The sequence below is a fragment of the Pipistrellus hanaki genome (assembly GCF_964339955.1).
Source record: "Pipistrellus hanaki genome assembly, chromosome: 4".
Taxonomy (NCBI): Eukaryota; Metazoa; Chordata; class Mammalia; order Chiroptera; family Vespertilionidae; genus Pipistrellus; species Pipistrellus hanaki.
The window spans coordinates 64,760,411-64,780,569 of record NC_140506.1 but is presented as its reverse complement, the minus strand read 5'-3'; the positions used below and the strand labels follow the sequence as shown (position 1 = coordinate 64,780,569).

General features: G+C 40.7%; 1 protein-coding gene across 2 annotated transcripts; it reads left to right on the top strand.

Moving 5' to 3' along the window:
• Window positions 1-5,974: 5,974 nt before the first annotated feature.
• Window positions 5,975-19,063, top strand: LOX (lysyl oxidase; the record flags this gene model as incomplete). 2 transcript variants are annotated; one of them, XM_084881059.1, is made up of 7 exons in its annotated part: window positions 5,975-6,969; window positions 7,332-7,440; window positions 9,578-9,715; window positions 10,964-11,120; window positions 14,610-14,705; window positions 15,142-15,257; window positions 17,142-19,063. In XM_084881059.1, exons 1-7 carry the CDS (start codon window positions 6,309-6,311, stop codon window positions 17,146-17,148), a joined length of 1,284 nt encoding a protein of 427 aa, XP_084737185.1. In that variant the 5' UTR covers window positions 5,975-6,308. The 2 variants fall into 2 exon arrangements, with proteins under 2 accessions (XP_084737185.1, XP_084737186.1); XM_084881060.1 differs by lacking the exon at window positions 17,142-19,063 and having other exon boundaries at window positions 6,176-6,969; window positions 15,142-15,261.
• Window positions 19,064-20,159: the final 1,096 nt, after the last annotated feature.

Here is a 20,159-nt window from a genome sequence, read left to right as displayed (position 1 = left end):
AGCCCTAAGAGGATGGAGGTGACCCAGTGATTAGGGGAAGGTGACACCCCATCACACCTCTGCTGCTGCCATTGCCGGCAGTGCAAGTCTCAGCTGGCCCTAGTTACCTGCTTCGGGCAGCCCTGGTGGCTTAGCAGCCACCATCCAAGGCTTGCCTGCACCTTGGGCTGGCCCTGGGTGGCTGAGGGGACTCGATGCTGCCACCTTGTGGCTGTGGGCACCACCATCTTTGAGGATGTGACAGTCAATTAGCATATTCCCTCCTTATTGGCTGTGAGCACCATCATTTTTGCAATGGCATGAGGGTCAATTAGCATATTTCCTCTTTATTAGATAGGATTCTTTGATTCTCTGCTTAGGGTGTTATATAATTGAGAGGAAGTAAGATGATACAATGAGTAGTATTCTAATAATAACAGAAAAGGAAAGTATGATTCTCAAAACTGACCTTAAACCCAATTAGGGAACAGATTTTCATCTTTACAGCCCCATCACAATCTTCCTTCCACTCTGCCTCTATTCCAAACATAAAACACTCTCAAATGTTCTCAGAATTATCATTTTTATATGGAAGAAAGAAAAAAAAAAACTCCATATAATTGCAATAAGTTATTAGTAATTTGTTGTCTTGCTCCTCCTGCGATGCCAAAGAAAGCAGTGCACCTTGGGTTAAGTTAAAGCAGAGGGCTTACTATGGTGGATTGCAACTATTTGTGTGTGGCAGGCAGATAAGAAAGATGCCCCGATGCCCCGGTTAAACATAAATGTCCTTCCCACCTCTATCCTACCATCTCAGAGGATCACATGCAGATTATATTGAATTAAATAATTTTTAGGGTTCTGGGACAGTGAAGCTGAATCTGAAAGAGCTGAGGAGCAGCAAACAGGCCAGGATGTAGACCCAGAGTGCACGGTACTCTATCAGTTAAAAACAGAAACGACCCAGTACACCTCAGAGCATGAACAGTTGCCTCATTGTCATTGGACAGTCTGTCAGGCCTAATCAAATCACTTGGGCTTCACTTGTAGGCAGTTTTGCCAACTGGCTGATTCCTTATTTTTGTGGTCAATATAACCAAGTTACTTTGAACTTTGTTTCATTGAATTTCAAAGACCCATTCTCCTATCATAACTTCACCTCTTCTCATTTCTTCCATTTTGTTCTAGCTACTAACATTATTTACTTAATCACATATGAATATGCATTAAAGATACCAGAATGAAATACTTTTCCATTCCCTAGGGTTAAGCTCCACTTTTCCATTCCCTAGGTGGCCCAAGGGGATAGGTAACCAAACAAGATATATTTAAAATTCATTATTTCTGGAATTCTCCAACTCAGTCTGTTTACAGATTTTTTTTTTTTTCCAGTTCAGTCTTGACACACAGACAAGTGTGTACCAACTGTCTACTTTTTATATTTGGGTGAGTACCTGGAAGTGGTATGTGGCAGAAGACAAGAATGAGAAGAAGGGAACACAAGCACACTGTTAACTTCAAGACTACCTTACTCTTCACCTTCATTTTTCTCCAAGTGAAAAGATTCCTGGTTTTTATTTCACTCTGTTACCCATTTTGAATTACCTTTTAAAAATGTGTTTATGTCCTCTTTTTACCCTTCAGTTCAGCCCCCTTGTATTGGATGTCATACCTACCTCTTTTCTAATAGTTTTCCCTTTACAGATCTCCAACTTCACACTTTCTTTATTCTTCTTCCTCGGATATGTTCAAACTACACAGCATCAAAGCACATATGAGCATTAGTCTTGACCAAATGGTATGAGCTTCCTGAGGCCCCAAACAAAAGAATGTATGCTCATCCTAGAGCCCTTTGACAATGGCATTAGTGTTCTGGAATTGGTTATTCAGAAACATTACTATATGATTTGGGCTTTCTATAAACACAACTTTCCATATGAGTTATTCCCAAAATATAAATACAGTTAAATATCAGGAACATAGCTTTACGATAATTTTCCCTTTTATGACAACTTCCCCTTTTTGGGCCAGATCTTGAAGTCCTTAATATTGATAGCCTAGAACAGTGGTCGGCAAACTCATTAGTCAACAGAACCAAATATAAACAGTACAATGATTGAAATTGCTTTTGAGAGCCAAATATTTAAACTTCCTCTAATGCCACTTTTTCAAAATAGACATGCCCAGGCCATGGTATTTTGTGGAAGAGCCACACTCATGGGGCCAAAGAGTCACATGTGGCTCACGAGCCACAGTTTGCCGACCACAGGCCTTGAACCTTAAATAAATAAAATAAAATAAAATAAAATAAAATAAAATAAAATAAAATAAAATAAGTGACATCAGCCTGGCCAGTGTGGCTCAGTGCTTGAGCGTCAAGCCAGAAACCAAGAGGTTGTAGGTTTGATTCCTGGTCAGAGCACATGCTTGGGTTGCAGGCTCAGTCCTCAGTAGGAACCATGCAGGAGGCAGCTAATCGATGATGTTCCTCTCTCATCAATGTTTCTATCTTTCTATCTGCCTCCCTTCCTCTCTTTCTAAAAATCAATAAAAACATATATATTTTTTAAGTGACGTCATTCCACCTCTTTTCCTCTTATGGTATCTTCTGCAAAATTGTGCACAAAAAGAAAGTCTCAGTATCAAAGTGAAAACATCTGTGGATCTTACTAAAACTAAAGGTATCTTGATATAGCTGCAGTTACCATTATTATTATTTCAGTGTTGAGTAGAAGGAATTGTGGTTTCTCCAATATTGTGAATAATTGTTTTGTCATTAAACAGAGAGTATAATATGTGTCTAGACTATCTCCCATAGGGCTCACAAACACTTTCAATTGTCCCCAAATGTGGTAGCCACATGTTTGTTTTCAGCTGGCTGAGTCTTAAGCCAGAGTTTAGAGAAAGTGGAAGAGAGAGAAAACCAATTAAGCGTCTCTTTAGGATGTGTCACAAAGGGTAATGCATTCCCCCCTAAAGTAATGTGTTTAAAAGAAAATAAATATTGCACACCATTACTGTCCTCATTAGTTACTTATACTTTGATAAGAGTATAAAGACATTTTTTAAACTGTTGGAACAAATTCAGAAATTGGTGAACGTCATTCAGCTATAAATTCTGAGAATGCGTGAACTCATTGATATTCATTGAGTGCTCATATGTGCTGATTACCATTACGGTATACTACACTTCAGAGCATAAATACGTTCAAAGTATTTATAAAAGAAACAAATGGATATTGAATTTCACGATAGGAAATAAGTAAAAAAAGGAAAATGACTGTCTGCAAACTCTAGCTTATGCATAAAATATATCCCATGTTTTAAAGTCCAACTGAAATAATTATTCAATTAAATATTAATAATCATAATGAGACACTATAGTGACTGAAAGTAGTTGCAAGTACTTAGACATTTACAAAACAATCAGAGATTTTAAAACTAGAAAAACTACTTTAGAAAAGATTTTGGGTAATTCTGATTCCTACAGATAACTGAGAGCCAGGGAAAGTAAATCAGCTGTCCAAAGATACACAGCTTTTTTGTGTGAGCACCGGGATTGGAAACAAGGCTTATTTTATCTGAGATCCAGCATAAACTTTCTTGCCTCCATTAGGAGCTGCTGTGGTCAGCCTCTCTGATGGCGTGACCTCCACAGCATAGGTCTTCCCTCAGGAACATGTGGTCAAGCCCTAGCAGTTACAGGCTTCTGTCTTCTGGGAAATACACTGCTCATGGGTTCACGCAGAATCTTTTTCAGATGAGAGATAATTACACACTCTCCCTTCCTGCTACTCCTGTAATTTGGCCTGTCCATTCAAATTATATACACCTGCTTCTTTGTACTCTATCTTCTTTTTGTGGGTTTGGGGAAATGGACTGGTTTAATTTTAACCACAGCATCAAGTCCATAAAAGTGACAGCTGGAGTTGTCTCTGACCTTCGCAGAAAGAAATGACACCATTGACCTGTCATCAGGGGGATTTGCACTTGAAGTTTTAGCTTCATCATATAAGCAATAGGTTTGCTAATCCACTGGCAAGCTTCCATCTGACACCTCTTTGGACCAAAGACACTATGGGGTCATGGGCAGAGCAAATCCAACTTGACTCAAAAAGAGCTAACCCTATCACCTTGAACTCAAAATTGTGTGATCAGAGTAGTTGAGAGAAGCAGCCACAATTCCCCCAGTGTCAATCAGGGTTCTTTAGGTGGCAAATAACTGATATTGACTCTTACCAAGGGAACACATTGAGGGGGAAATGGAAGGACCAGGTCTTCAAAGATATTGGTGTAACATAGCTCAGGGGGAATCTGTGTAGCAAGACCTCACAGACACTTTCTTCAGTACTGGGAAGAGTGGACTCCAACATTGTTGACCCTTGTGTCCTTTTGCTTAAGAGTCAAATTCTAGGGAGACAGTGTGAGGAGCCAAGTTTGGATATCATGACTACTCCCTGAAGCGGGGGAGGTGCTCAGTTTGTGCCACAATTCAATGGGTAGAGGAAGTTTCCCAAAGGAAAATAGTTGTTCAGAACAATAACAACAAAAGGGAAGTGGATGCTGAGCAGTCAAATTAGCAGATGTCCACAACACCACCAATGTGGAGAGACAGAACCTGGCTGGCATGGCTCAGTGGTTGAGCGTCAACCCAGAAGGTCAGGGTTCGATGCCTGGGTTGTGGGCTCAAACCCCAATGTGGGCATGCAGGAGGCAGCTGGTAATGATTCTCTCTCATTGTTAATGTTTCTGTCTCTCTCTCCCCCTCTCTTTCTCTCTGAAATAAATAAAAATATATTTTTAAAAACACGTGGAGTGACAAACAGAGATAGCTGAATATTGAAGTATTTAGCTCAAGGATGACACTACCTCAGACAACAGCTCAAAGATGACACCAACAAAAGGTTACTAAAATCTGGTATTGAGTCATAGTTTTAAATCAGGCTGTTTAGCAGCAATTTTCCTTTGAAATGTCTCCAGCACTGTCCAAAACCTGCGTGGTATGTGAATATCTGGTCCATTAAGCTCTCTTTCCTACCTCCCACCCATTCTCCTCCAGCCACTCCTACTCCCTTCTCTTTACCAAAATCTGAATCCCAGCTGTTTCTTTAGCAACATTTTTTTGTTTAAGTTGGAAGATCAATCAAACATCATAGGACTTTTTGACAATTAACAAATGTGACTTACATTTTTAAAATCCAAAATGAAACCTAATTATTAGATGTAAAAGAGAGAGGGGGAGGGGATGTCAGATAATATGCTTCTTTGTCCTGTGAGTGCTCTTTCAGGCAGTCTTGCCCAGCCCCTGCTCAATGAAGCTTCCTGGTAGACCCTGTTGAGGTGAAAGATGGCTCTTCACTTCCACTCAATGTACAGATCAGACCAGCATTCTGAAAAAGAGGCAGGTTTCACTGTACTGGCTTTTGTCCCCTGAAAAAAAAAACTTCACTTTTAGTTATTAAAGCATTCACTGTAGGAAACAAATTTGTAACCCATTTCTCATGTTACCAACACACAAAAAACAAAATTTGATATCCTGGGGTTTATTTGCTGAGGGCACTTCCCATAAAAGTGAGTGAGTATGCATTGGAAAATGTGTCTGGGTAACTCCTTAAGGATAAATGTTAGTCACAATCCTTCCACCCCCAACCCCCAGCTCTCGCCCCTAGCGCCCTCCCCACCTCCTGACTTCCCGCCTCCCCAGGGCTGGTGACCTAATAGCATTTTTCTTCATGCATATTTTGGCTTCGCCCCATGGCCTGGCTGCCTTGGTCTGTCTGAGTCTTTTGAAATCCCTGCATGTTCGCCCCAGATTAAACCGAGTGTGTCTCAGGATGTGTGTTCCGTTTGGTTCTTTCCCCTTAACGTTCCCTGTGCAACGTGTCTGGCGGGGGAGGAGGACGGGACGGGCAGGCGCGGGAGGGGCCGAGGCGAGGAGCTGTCCCCTTGCACGTTTCCAATCACATTACGTGAACAAATAGCGGAGGGGTGGCCGGGCCAGAACGGCTTGTGTAACTTTGCAAACGTGCCAGAAAGTTTAAAATCTCTCCTCCTTCCTCCACTCCAGACACTGCCGGCTCGCCGGGCCGCCGCGCCGCTCCCCATCGCCTTCCAGAGCGCTGGGAAAGAGCAGAGGCGTGTGCCACGTCCCAGCAGCCGCCTGGACTGGAGGAGGGTCTGCAGCCCAGCCTTGCTGGGGACTACCATACCCGCGCTCCACCGCCTCCCTGGTGGAAGATTTCTTCCTCCCTCAACGTGATTTCAGCCCAGTTTTCCTTTTTCTCTGAGCTACGTCCTCCCGGAGTGGGGGCCACCGGAGAAAGGGAGAGATGCGCTTCGCCTGGACCGCGCTCCTGCTGGGGCCGCTGCAGCTCTGCACGGTCCTGCGCTGCACCCCGCCGGCCGCCGGCCAGCAGCAGCAGCAGCAGCAGCAGCAGCAGCAGCAGCCCCCTCGCGATCCCCCAGCGGCTCCCGGCGCCTGGAGCCAGAAGATCCAATGGGAGAACAACGGGCAGGTGTTCAGCCTGCTGAGTCTGGGCTCGCAGTACCAGCCGCAGCGCCGACGGGACCCGAGCGCCGCCGCCCAGGGCGCCGCCAACGCCGCCGCCCCGCAGCCGCGCACGCCGATCCTGCTGCTCCGCAACAACCGCACGGCGGCGGCCACCCGGGCGCGAACCGCTGCCCCGTCGGGAGCCGCCGGCGGCCGCCCCAGGCCCGCCGCCCGCCACTGGTTCCAGGCTGGCTACTCGGCGTCCGGGACCCGGGACTCCGGCCCCGCGCGCGCCAGGAACCGGACCGCGTCCGCAGAGCGCCCGGCGCTCAGTAACCTGCGGCTGCCTAGCCGCGTGGACGGCATGGTGGGCGACGATCCCTACAACCCCTACAAGTACTCCGACGACAACCCCTATTACAACTACTACGACACGTACGAAAGGCCCCGGCCTGGGAGCAGGTACCGACCCGGCTACGGCACCGGCTACTTCCAGTACGGTAAGCGCCCCAAGTCTCAGGAACCACCCACCCGGGCACCCCGTTCCCAATGTGGCTGGTGGCTCCCCCGACGTGGCTGCCAGGGCGCGGCAGGCCCCAGTCCCCGCAGACCCTCCCCCTCCCCCTGCGCCTGCAGAGGCAGCCCTGGAATCTGGTGCAAACCGCGCGCCTGGCCCCTCCTGCTTCCTTTCCACATTGGTCTCCAGCCCCAGGCATCCCCCATTCTCCTGCTACCCGCAGCCTCGCAGGAAAACAGCAGTCAGGCTGGGTAGAGGTTGAAGAGTAAGGGACACGGAGGGACCAGTAGCCAGGGCAGGGGGCGCAAGGTTGTCTCACTGTGCCCTTTGCCTGCTGACCTTTAGGTCTACCGGACCTGGTGCCAGATCCCTACTACATCCAGGCGTCCACTTACGTGCAAAAGATGTCCATGTACAACCTGAGATGCGCTGCGGAGGAAAACTGCTTGGCCAGGTACAAGCTGGGATAGCAGCGGCCCGGCTCCCCTCTCTTGGTTCCAGCTCCCCTTTCTTGGTTCCAGGGGCTCATCAGGTCCCTGGTTCTGACTACTCTTGTTCCTAACAGACAAGAGTTGGGAAGTAGTACAAGAGCTGGGAAGTAGGACTTGAACACCTGGGCACGCTGACCTGGATGGAGAGAGAAAATTTTAAGATTTCTGTGGGTTCTGTCTTTCAAACTGCAGCACAAATCAAAGAGATGTAGCAAATCCTTCTCCCAAGTGTGTTTGGGGGGGAGGGAGAGAAGATGTCTCTGTCTGTTTTCTAAGATCCTTCAACTTTGAAGCCAACTGTTTCCAATAACTTTCTATTAATTAACTGTACAATAACATGGGAAAATATTGTAATCATAGAGCTTGTTAATATACCCTTAAAAGACTGGGGGCTAATTTGCCACTGAGGAACCCCTTATTGGCAAAGGTTAGGTTTTATCTTTTTGTTTGAAGAGATAATTAACTTAGCTATTTGGGTGTCAATATAGCCAGAATAAGACTATGAACAAGAACTTTGTTTTTCCATCAGTCCTAAAATAAAATCATAGCAATGAATTTCTCTGAAGTTGCTACTGGGAAACCAGCAGAGGGAGCTAGAGGTCGTTTTGATAGGTCTCAAAATGTTTACACTGTAAAATAAAGTCATTAGTAATCAGTAGTATTTAAATGCATATTCACACAAAATCGTGTATTAGAAGATACACAGTAATGTTCATTCATATATTCCTTCCACTCTGGCCCTTTATAATTTTCAGGCTAAAGGAAGAGAAGAAATCAAAGCACATCGTTTTCATTCTCGAGTCCTGCATCACTAACACCATTGCACTCTCTATACTATTACAGTAATGCTGTTGTTTTGAAGACAGTGAAGTTAAAAAATTGTCTGAAATAATTTGTGTACTTTTTAGAGTGATTTCCCCACTTTACATCATAGTTATTTGTTCAAGAACTATATTGTCAAATACAAAGTTCTTAGGTAAATATGGATGATTTTTTTTAACATGGGATAATTTCCACCTCAGTTTCACTCATTCATATGGTTAAACTTGACTTGATTATAAAGTTTACTTATCAGTTGCTATTTTAAAATATTTCTTATTATTTATTTCAGAGAGAGAAATGGTCAGGGAGAGATAGAAACATCTACACTAATAATAGAGAAATATGCAAATTGACCATACCTTTGTGATGCCCCACCAGCCAATCAGGAGTGAGTATGCAAATTAACCCAACAAAGATGGTGTGTTAATTTGCATACATAGGCACCAAGCTGCTGGGGATGCTTGCATCGCCATGGTGATGATGCGGGCATACCACACCACCCTAGCAGCTCCAGGCCTCTGGACAGTGTGGGAAGGTGGAAAGGTGGCTCTGGACCAGAGCCAAAGCGGTGCCTGTAGCCAAGGGAAGGAAGGCCCATTTTTGTGTGAATTTTTGTGCATGGGGCTTCTAGTCAATTATGAGAGAGAATCATTGATTGGCTGTCCCTTGCACGCCCTCTACTGGGGATCGAGCCCAAAACCCTGGCATGTGCCCTGATCAGGAATCAAACTGTGACCTCCTGGTTCATAGGCTGACGCTCAACCAGTGAGCCATGCCAACAACGCTATAATACTAATTTTATTGTTTTTTATATTTATACTGAGGATTTCCATAGTTTTCATTCACTTACCCATTCAACATGCATTCCAAAGCTCTGACTACTTGCCAGACACTCCTCTAACATCTGGAGATTCCACAATAATAAGCAAAATGCCTGACTCTTGAAACTCATAGTCTAGTTTAGGGGTGTCGAACTCAATCAGAGAAGGGGCCAAAATCTAAAATCCAGCCTAAATCGCAGGCCGAATGGTTTACTGAACAGTCATAAACTGACAATGTCATAAACTGACAGCAGAGTGCAGTGATGACAGCGCGGTGCGGGCCACATTGCAAGGCCTGGCGGGCTGGATTTGGCCCGCGGGCCTTGTGTTTGACACATGTGGTCTAGTTGGAGGAATGGGAGAGTCACCATTATATACTGAAAATGCTTTGCTTGTAGTTTTCTTTTTAGTTAATAGTCTGTGAAAATAATAATGTTTTTTTCTTTTTAAATGACAGCTCAGCATATAGAGCAGATGTCAGAGATTATGATCACAGGGTGCTGCTAAGATTTCCCCAAAGAGTGAAAAATCAAGGGACATCAGATTTCTTACCAAGCCGACCAAGATATTCCTGGGAATGGCACAGTTGTCATCAGTAAGTGGATGGGCCTTCTGGGTACTTTTGAGTTGGTTTTTCATTTTTCAAATGATTTTTACACAAAGGGAGAGAATTGCTGTTATTCACATTTAGAATTTTTCTCTATGTAATCTGACATAATCAAGGGAGTCTATCTTTAAAATCATACATCAATTAGTAGATCCTGTTATTTTTTAAATTAGAAACTCTAAGTCCAGTTTATTAAAACTGTTGATAGGGGTCAGTGATTGGATTCACTAGAATTTTATTCCAATATATTTCAAGTAGATTTATAAAAAAATAAATAAATAAATAAAAAATTTTAAAAAGCCCATTGCAGCCAAGATCATCTGTAGTTAGCATTTAACAGCATTTAATAAAGACCACAAATAGTTATTAAAAGGTTTCAGATACCTTTCTCAAAGAATGGTGCATATGATATACTCCATGAGCTGAGAAGACCTATCTCCATCTTTAAAAACACCTGTATCAATACAACTTTGCCTGTTTTGTCCTAAATTTAAAGATTTCCACATTAGGTAATGCTATAATTAGCCTACATAAATTGCTCAGGTATTTATTGTGAGGAAATCCTGACATGTGCCCTAAACTTGTTCTCTTCCTAATGGGAGAAGATGAACAACTTAGCATGCTCTCTTTCATGAAATGATAACAACAGATATGAGCACCTAATGTGCTGATAAGATAGAATTATTCATTTCCAAAAAAACGTTTATACTAGTTAAAACAATAATGGTGGGTAAAACATGCCATTTTCTCTTTTGCATTTTAGTAATGATTTCAAATCTATGAGAACTTAAATTTCTAAAATTTCACAGAAACCTCCCAAGAGTCATATGCTCTTCTTTACTGGAATGAAACATCAGTATGGCAGCCAAGGGAAATATACTAGAAAACACATGGCAAGTTTCACTTAAACACATAAATTTACTGTCTGATTCTATTTAATATTCAGAGATAAAACAGGATATGGTAGAAAAGCAAAACACTCAAAACATGTCTTTTTTTTTTTTTTTCCCCCAAGTAGCAAAGTTGAAAACTTAATGGTTTTTATAGACTTATGACCCTGGGTTGTGGGGGTGAGGAGGTGGAAATCATGCATGAATCTGGCTTTAAAAAGATAAACATTATCTCAATGTTAATGTGCAAACAGACTGGTGGGGCAGCAGGGATGTCATCTGAAGTTCGCACTGCTTTTTCTCTCCCGGTCACTGACCGCTGTCTCTGTGTTGTGGGGCACCCTAGACATTACCACAGCATGGATGAATTCAGCCACTATGACCTGCTGGATGCCAGCACCCAGAGGAGAGTGGCTGAAGGCCACAAAGCAAGTTTCTGTCTGGAGGACACCTCCTGTGACTATGGCTACCACAGGCGGTTTGCGTGTACTGCCCACACACAGGTAGGTTGGCATCATCCAATCAGGAATCTGCAGGCTTCGAGAGAAAACAAAGGAGTCTTCTATTTTCTTTCCTCCCGCCTGTCTTTTACAAACTGCTTCGTCTAGGGGTTTATCTAGTCAAGATAGAAGATAACTGAGAAAACTAACGTGCAGGCTTGTTGATCCAAATTAGTTTGAAAGTATTTTATCATCACAGAAGGTCACTGCAGACTCATTGTGTTCCACAATCAAAAGCAGCACATTACTCTCTGGAAAAGTCTGAATGGTTCCCAATATCTGAGCTCATTCTGTATTCTTTCCCTGGCTTGGTAAGTAACTATAGAAAAGATACCTGTTTTCCCACCTGCAAAACCCAGTATGCTAAAAATAGGATACCCGGTGATTATGGTTAGCAAAAGGAGAGAAAGTAGGCTTCTTAAAAAGCACTGTAAAAAACTGTCTCTTTTAATCATGTAAATAAAAGCAGAAGGATACAATTTCTTTCTTTACACATATATATTTAAGACTACAGTATAATTGATGTCAGATGTTCTTTGGGTGAATTTTTAAAAATCGTGCTGAACTAAGCAATCTGTGTGTCCTATAATAGGAAAATCTGTGTCAGTTCAAAGCCATGCCAGTATTTCCATAAGAAACTCTAATTTGTAAAAGGACATTGTAATTTTACCCCTGCCGAAATCTTGGCAAAGAATAGTGAGTGTATATGTCTCAGGGCAAGGGGAAGCAATTCCAGGCCGTGGCAGGAAGCCTTTGGTGACCTAAATGTTACTGCTGCTTCTTTCTCTAAGCTTAGAACATGAGAGCAATTGGAGGGGGTAGGGTTCAATTCCATGTGCCCTGAGGCACCATTTATTCTTTAAGCAAAAGAAGATGTAACCTACATACGCGTTACAGACATGTGTCTATAGAAATTCCTTTTTCACTCTGAGAGTCCCACAGAGCCTGCCTGAGAAGGGACCTAGTTTTTTCTTTTCATTCACACAGAGGCACTGTGGGTAGCTCACTGCTGAAATACTTGGATCTAAGACAACAGGTATTTACAGCACTTCTAGGCTCTCAATTCTTGGGGTCACCCCACTTCGTTTTATATGGTAGCTTTCCCCTAACTGTCCTCATTTATGTCCTATTAACTATTATTTGTCAGTTCTTGTATTACAAGCAATTTGTGCTTTTCACTTAGACAGGCTTATCATTTCAAGGAAAAAATAATTCTCTCAAAGCCCCAATATTGACTTAGATTAGTTGTATTATCATGTTTATTAAATGTATCCAAATATGATACTAGATATAACTTCCTTATATTTATACTTTCATAACAAATTCATATATTAAATGTATACAAAACTAGATACTGTCACATTAACTTACTCTATCAAACAGTTGTGCTTTGCTAAAACCAAAAAGCTAATTTAGACAGCCTCAGGTAAGGTTCTACATTTAATCTATTTTTAAAGCATGACTTTCAGTATATGAAATACCTGTTTCTTTAATGGCCTTAAAAACTCCCATATTTGTTTGCTAGTACAAATAATCAAGCTCATACTTAACTTCTGCGAGCCGTGTAATGCTAGAGTACCACTTTCAGCATTCTTTAAAGCTCTTTTATTTACTTGAAAGTAATATAAACATTGTAGCATTATTTAAACCTGGATTAAAGATATATCTATTCCAATGGCTCCCTTGTAATGCCATAAATTTAGTAGTAGCAACAGCAACAACAAGAGCTAACACTTATTAAGTATTTATTATGTGCCAGAACAAACGATAAGCTGGGATAAGAAAGCAAAAATTATTCATTACGTATTTACCCCTCAACATACTGTTAATGCGTTGGTGTGAGCCAAGGTGGGTGTGTGGTTCTCACTGCTGTCACTCAGGTACTTCTGATTGTGGCCTGTCCACGCTACATTGTGTGTGGTATGCGAGCACAATTCTTCCTCTTCCTCCCCAAATCAGGTTATCGTCAAACCAGCACTGGTAGGACATGCTTAGCTGATTTTGCCATCTCTTTGGTGACGAAGGTGATATTACGCACCAAATAATTTGGGGTGCTGAAGTTATTGAATAGCAGTATTGAGTTAAAATGATTCTAGCGTACGCTTTTTAATTTACTTTAGATTACCATTAGAATGAAAATACAACAGTGAAACTTCTTGTGAAGAACTAATAGATTTGAGACTGCCCCTTCAGACTTCAGTTTGAACAAACTTCTCCAGACTATAACTTTACAGAGAGAAGGACCATATCTCATTGGTATTCTCCTCACAGGCTGTAGAAGTCACTCATTTACTTGCTGACGTGAATACCTTAGCGAGTGGAGTAAGATGGGATGTGTACATTGAGACATACAGTCATCCCTTTAGTTCAACAAGACATTTCAGTGACTTATATGAGAGAGGGAACAGTGTGGTAGGGAACACCAGAGACTCTGGATCCAAATGTCTAAGCTCAAAACCAACTCAGCCACTTTGAAGCTATATATCCTTCCGTGAGTTATTTGACCTTACTGCGCCTCAGGTTCCTTATTTGTAAAATGGGGATAGTAATGGCACCTGCCTTGTGTAGTTCTGGGAACTGGATTTATGCTTAAAATGATTCCTGACATGTAATACATAATTACTGTTAGCTATTCAAAAATGCAATCATAGACCCTACCCTTAGGGAGCTTACAACCTTTAATTAGATGGTTTTATATAGTATGATTATAATTCAGAGCAGAAAAGGATAAATACTATGAAAGCTATATACACAAAAAAAGTATCAAGGGCAGAGTACTGGAAGTAATTTCCAAAGGTCAAAATTGGGAAAGGTTGTACTGAAAAGAGAATATTTGAGCTAAATTGATTATTATGTGGCCTTTATTCTTGAACTGATGATAGTCTAGAATTTTGGTGCAGGTCTATTTTTCACTTAAGATTATACTTATCACTGGTGACATATGACACTTTTAAGAAGCTAGATCTACTACTTATATGGCAGTTTTTTGCTGTTGGAGGTGCTATAAGTTGAGTAATATATACTTCTCAAGGGAGATGCAATATAAGTATAGTTGTACTTACAAACTCTTGTAAGTGCTAACTTAAAATTTGATTAACAAATAGTATGCATATTCATTCTCTCTCTCTCTCTCTCTCTCTCTCTCTATCTATCTCTCTCTCTCCCTCTCTCTCTCTCTCGTTAATCCTTCATCCAAGGATATTTTCCCATTGATTTTTAGGGAGAGTGGAAGAGAGAGGGAAAGATAGAAACATCGATGTGAGAGAAACACATCAATTGGTTGCCTCCTGCATGAGCCCCAACCAGGGCCCAGGGCAGGGAGAAGCCTGCAACTAAGGCATGTGCCCTTGACCAGAATCAAACTAGGGAACCTTTGGTCCACAGGCTGACACTCTATCCACTGAGCCAGACTGGCTAGGATTAATATGCATATTCTTTAGAATACTCTAACCATACATCATCTTTTTAAATTTTCTATTTTATTTGTTTTAGGGGTTGAGTCCTGGCTGTTATGATACTTACAATGCAGACATAGACTGCCAATGGATTGACATCACAGATGTAGCACCTGGGAACTACATCCTAAAGGTAGAGACCTTTAAGAATATACAGCTGTAACTTATTTCCACTGCAATTCCATAGATCCCTTTCTCTGGATTCAAATGTTAGATAATCATGACCCTGAAAGCAATTATACATTTTCTATAACCATTTCTAAATGATCCCAGATATATTATTTTTTATTTTATTTTTTATTATGTTTTTTTATTGTTGATAGTATTACAGATATCTCCCAAAATGTCTTATTTTAAAGAACTTGAGGAGAAAATATACAACCTCTCCCTAAAATGGCTCCAGGGTTGAACCATTTGCCTAAAATTTCATCCTCCCTGCTTCTGTGAGTTGAAGCATGGTAGCCATGTGAAAACAGGAAGAAATTAACTGGTAAACACTGCTAATAAAATCTGAAATGCAAAAAAAAAAAAAAAAAATCTGAAGTGCAGATGATGTTTGTGTTGCCCAGGTCAGTGTGAACCCCAGCTACCTGGTGCCTGAATCGGACTATTCCAACAATGTCGTGCGCTGTGACATTCGCTACACAGGACATCATGCGTATGCCTCAGGTTGCACAATTTCACCGTAAGTCTGATTTGCCTAACTGATACTCTTTCCCAGGCGTTTTAGTTCATCAGCAGGCATCACACAGGGTATGTTTGTTTCTATCATTAGTATAGCCTCCTTGCAAACTAGACCAAAGGTAGAAATGGTCTGCACTGTCACAGAGTTAGAACTGATCTTTTTTTGGCTATGGTAGAGAAAGGAGGGTGTACTCAGCTTTTTAGCATCTTAAAACTTAGTTCTGAAGACAACACACACACACACCACACACACACACACACACAGAGAGAGAGAGAGAGAGAGAGAGAGAGAGAGAGAGAGAGAGAGAGAGAGAGAACACATTGTTTACTCAGAAAGCATGTGTGGAGGCCGAATATGTAAAATATGCAATGCGCAGTGTGGGTGGCCTTGTGGGAGCCCAAACGGTTGGGTTTCCTGCTGCTGCCAGAGTGCATGACGGAGCTCCGGAGAAATTCCTAGAGTTCCTCAAAGTACATTCTGAAAAGTCACTGCCTTAGAGAATGCAGCTGAAGGGATCACACTGCCTGCTCTGTGCAAATCAAGAGTTCACATATTTGAGTTCTAGAACAAATACTAGGGAAATATTCCACAAAAGAAGGGATGAGTGGAGGTACCTTCATCATTTTCTTAGTCCTGGAACCCTTCTCCGAATGACATCTTAGATAGAATCCCAGCTCATTAATATTAACAGGAGTGGTGTGTTGATGAAAGTACTTAGCGAAAGCTGGGCAGGTTTCCTGCTTGTCTGTCCGTCTCACCCTCATGCCTTAAGCACTGACTGCTTTAGTGTAGCTGGGTTTTAGATTCTAACTACACATGCCACCTGTAAGCAGCACCTTCCGAACACTGAGCACACCGTGAGAGTGATACTGAACACGCATCAGCTTTGCTTTGACGCTGGAGAGTCACACAGAAAGGTGTAACAGGTACACTAGAAACTCATAATAGTAATTTCTCCCTGATGTACAAACCAGGACAATGGTTCACCACACACGCACCTGCAGTTGTACGTTTCCCCAAGACCACCTACACCTGGTTGTGCAGGTTTTGCCTTAGACCCGGGCTCCTGTCCCATGCTCCACTCACAGAGCCACCTCCTGTGGCTTGGGCTGCATTCACCTTATAGGGGCACCTTCTCCTCATTCCCATGAAGGAGCAAAGGCTGTGTTTTACGGGTGTCATCACAGCATTCAAGGTCAATGAAGCTTGTAACAGCAAAGGGACAGCACTGAAAAAATGATAATTATATTCTTCTGAACATGCCCACAGTAGAGGAAACCTAGATGGGTTTATCACTCATATAGTACAGAGTGATCAGGGTGTACCCGCAAATCCTCAGAACAGCAATGGAATTTGAGCTACCGTGTTTTCCGGCGTATAAGACGACCCCCTAATTTTTACAGTTAAAACATAGGTTTAGGCCTATATTCGCTGTATAAGACTACCCCCCACTTCAAAGAAAAGACTTACTTTGCCGTCAAGATCTGCAGGTAATTTTTGTGCAATTTTGGTCTTTTGCCCCCGATTTTCAGTTGACTTTTTTTCATTTCAAACGTTGTCTTATACGCAGAAAATACGGGTAAAATGCATGGGTTACCTTGATTTTTATAATTCCTTAATTCTCTAATCCTCTGTCAGGGCATATATAAGAATTAATCAATGAATGCATAAGTAAGTGGGACAAGAAAGTGATATTTCTCTCTCTCAAATTAATAAAAATATTTTTGTCAATCAAGTATTAATGGACAATTTCATAAGGTAACTGCTGCTTAGGTGGAGGAAAAATGATACCTCAATTTTTTAAAAGGTTGACTTCAAACTTGTCTACTGTATTCATTCATAGTATTGTCAGGTTAATAACTTATCTTTTGTTTTTTAATATAGGTATTAAAAAGCAAGCCAAGACTCCCAATGGATAAATCAGTGCCTGGTGTTCTGAAGTGGGAAAAATAGATTAACTTCAGTAGGATTTGTGTATTTTGAAAAAGAGAACAGAAAACAACAAAGGAATTTTAGTTTGGACTTTTTTATAACTAAGCACATAACTGGATTTTGAACATTTAAATTGGCATTGTTTGGAAAAAAATTTAATATTATTATTCACATTATTTTGTGAATTGACATGTTTTAATTCTGTACTTGCACCCTTGGCTCTTTCAAAGAAATCCAAATTTCTTATGCTCTTTTTGAAATTATAATACAGAAGGGAAAGTAATATTGCAATGAATGGGCCACAATTACTTTGAACTGGGAATTTTCTAAAGTGCTGTAACTTTCAGTGAACTACGGTAATCATTGGCTTATATATATGTCCTGGCTCCTACTGTTTAAATAGGAATGGACACATTTGGTGCTGAGGAAGGAACAAATGCATTACCATTGGTCTCAAAAAATATTACTATATAGCAGAGAAATGGCAGTATATGTATTCAGATAGCTATATCCCGATATAAAATTTATGTTTACATTTTTAAATTAGTAGATAAACTCCTTTCTTTCTATCAAGTGTACACTCTGACATAAGTCAGTTTTTATTCTGGAACAAATTGAGTAATTGAGCTGCCCAACTCTCCCTGACATTTGTTGATGCTCCCCTCTACTCTTCAATTTTCCTCTGGGCAGAGACCTTTTAAGTGCCATCTTAAAATTACCCCTCTGGGGACTGGTACACATAGGACAACTGTGTCAATGGGAAGTTATTCTGATGACAAATATGATACATCCAAAAATAATGCACAATTAAGTATATTGAAGTACTAGCCAAATTTTTTTTCTTATGGACATAAAATAAAAATCATAATGAATAAGTTCCTCAAACCACAACTGTCTCTCAAATAATTTTTAAAAAGTAATGAAAACCAATTTGGAATTTTCAAATTTTCTACATTAAAAAAAAATATTCAGCTTTAAAAAGAGGAATGCTAGAAAGTTTTAAGTTATCCAGAATAGATGACATAATATGTGTGGATACAGGAATCATATCCTATGTCATCCAGGAATCAGTCATGTGGAGTGTGACTGTGTGTGTGTGTGTGTGTGTGTGTGTGTGTGTGTGTGTGAAATATAATCCAGATTAGCAAAGCACACAGCATTACATACTTGAGGGGTTAGTGAATAAGGGTAAAAAAAAAAAAATACTTTTGGCAAAACCAAAGGGTGTGTGCTACATAATGAGACAGCTGTGCTTTTATTTTAAACTGTGAAATCATGTGCCACAACAGAATTGGGAGACTTTCTCTTTTTTCTAGATTCAAAAGGTGCAGAAAGAAATAAAATTACACTTTTAAGTTAGTGGTGCTTAAGCAGAAGTTTTTCTATAATAACCAGTATTAAAATCTCAAGCAAGGTACTTCAAGTGCCAGAACACACAGGTAAAATTTAAAAATGAGTTGGCATCCGTGTATTATATGCCATGGAGCTGTAAAGTCAACACCATTCAGCACTCACTCAGTGCCTAGAGCGGTGGGAGGGGCTAGAAATGGACAGTCATTGTGGGGTGGAGGGCCACAGATCTACATCCGCCAGAGCACAGTCTTCCCAATAGAGAACACAGACAACTTAGTAGAGATCAGGGCTTTCACTGAGCTAGTATCTGATCTATGGGATAGCTTCTTTGATGTGCCTCTTTGCCTTAAATAGCTTTTTAGTTTTAAGATTGCAGGAAGAGCCTTTCTTTTAGATTATAATATTTTCAAATATTTTAACATGCTTACTTTTTAGAAAAACAAGAAACTACTGTCAGTATTAATACTGAGCCAGACTGGCATCTACAGATTTAAGATCTATTAGCGCAAGATTTTTACCCCTGTATTAAAAGTTAGCCAATATCATGGCCTTTTGGATACATGAGAAGACACATTTCTATTCATTCATCAGACCCTCCATCTGTCTGTCCATCCATCATCATTTGAGGGCCTAATATATGCCAGGCACTGACATGCTAGGCAATAGGATATAAAAAAGATTTTCTCTAACCTCAATTAAGTATAAAAATGTCATTATTATGCTTTAGGTTCACTTCATTTCATTTTTTAACAACTATAAGTACATGTCTAAAAATTTTATTTTAAGCTCTATTGTTTTTCATGACCATATTTTATTTTAAAAATAAGTTAAAAACTAATAGTTATATGCATGTATGTGTTACTAATAATTAAACATATGTTTCCAATTCCTGAACTGTCTGCGTTTTAAATATAAAATGCGTTATTTGATTGATTTTGGGGGGGAAATTTTGACTAGGAAGCAAAGGTTCTCACTTAATCCTTATGCATCCTTCCCCCTCAGTCATCTCTTACCACTCCCTTAACATTCAATATTTTTGAACCACAAGGGATCTCTTCTCTGAATAACCACAAAAACTCATACAAAATGACTAGCTGGTAAAAGTTATCCATTAATAAAATAAAGAATCCAGACTTACAAACTCTAAATTAAAAAAAAAATTAAATAGAAAGTAGAAATGATACAAAGAATGTTGAATAGTGAAAAGAGACTGGCTTTTAAACTAATAAATACTGTGGGAAAAAAAATGGGCTAAACAGGAAATAATTTAATGAGTCTCCCACTCACCATAATAGTGACCTCATAATTATTCAGACCACAGTTTGAACTAAAGATGTCTGGACCCTGGGGGCGAGGGTTCAGTTTTCCAGCAGTACCAGAACACATGAATCTACAACTTGCCTATTTCTGGAAAATCTTTTCACTTTTACATAGTTAATTTATTCATAATTCCAATCACTAGGTATTATTTGTAATAATGAACAATAATTGTTTTTTCTTTGAAACCTCATAGAATAGTCACATTTAAACATTCCCAATATTCAGATTCCAGAGGAAATGCCATGCATTGAAATGATCATGGCACTGAGAAATCACCTTTAGCAAATTGTGTGAAAA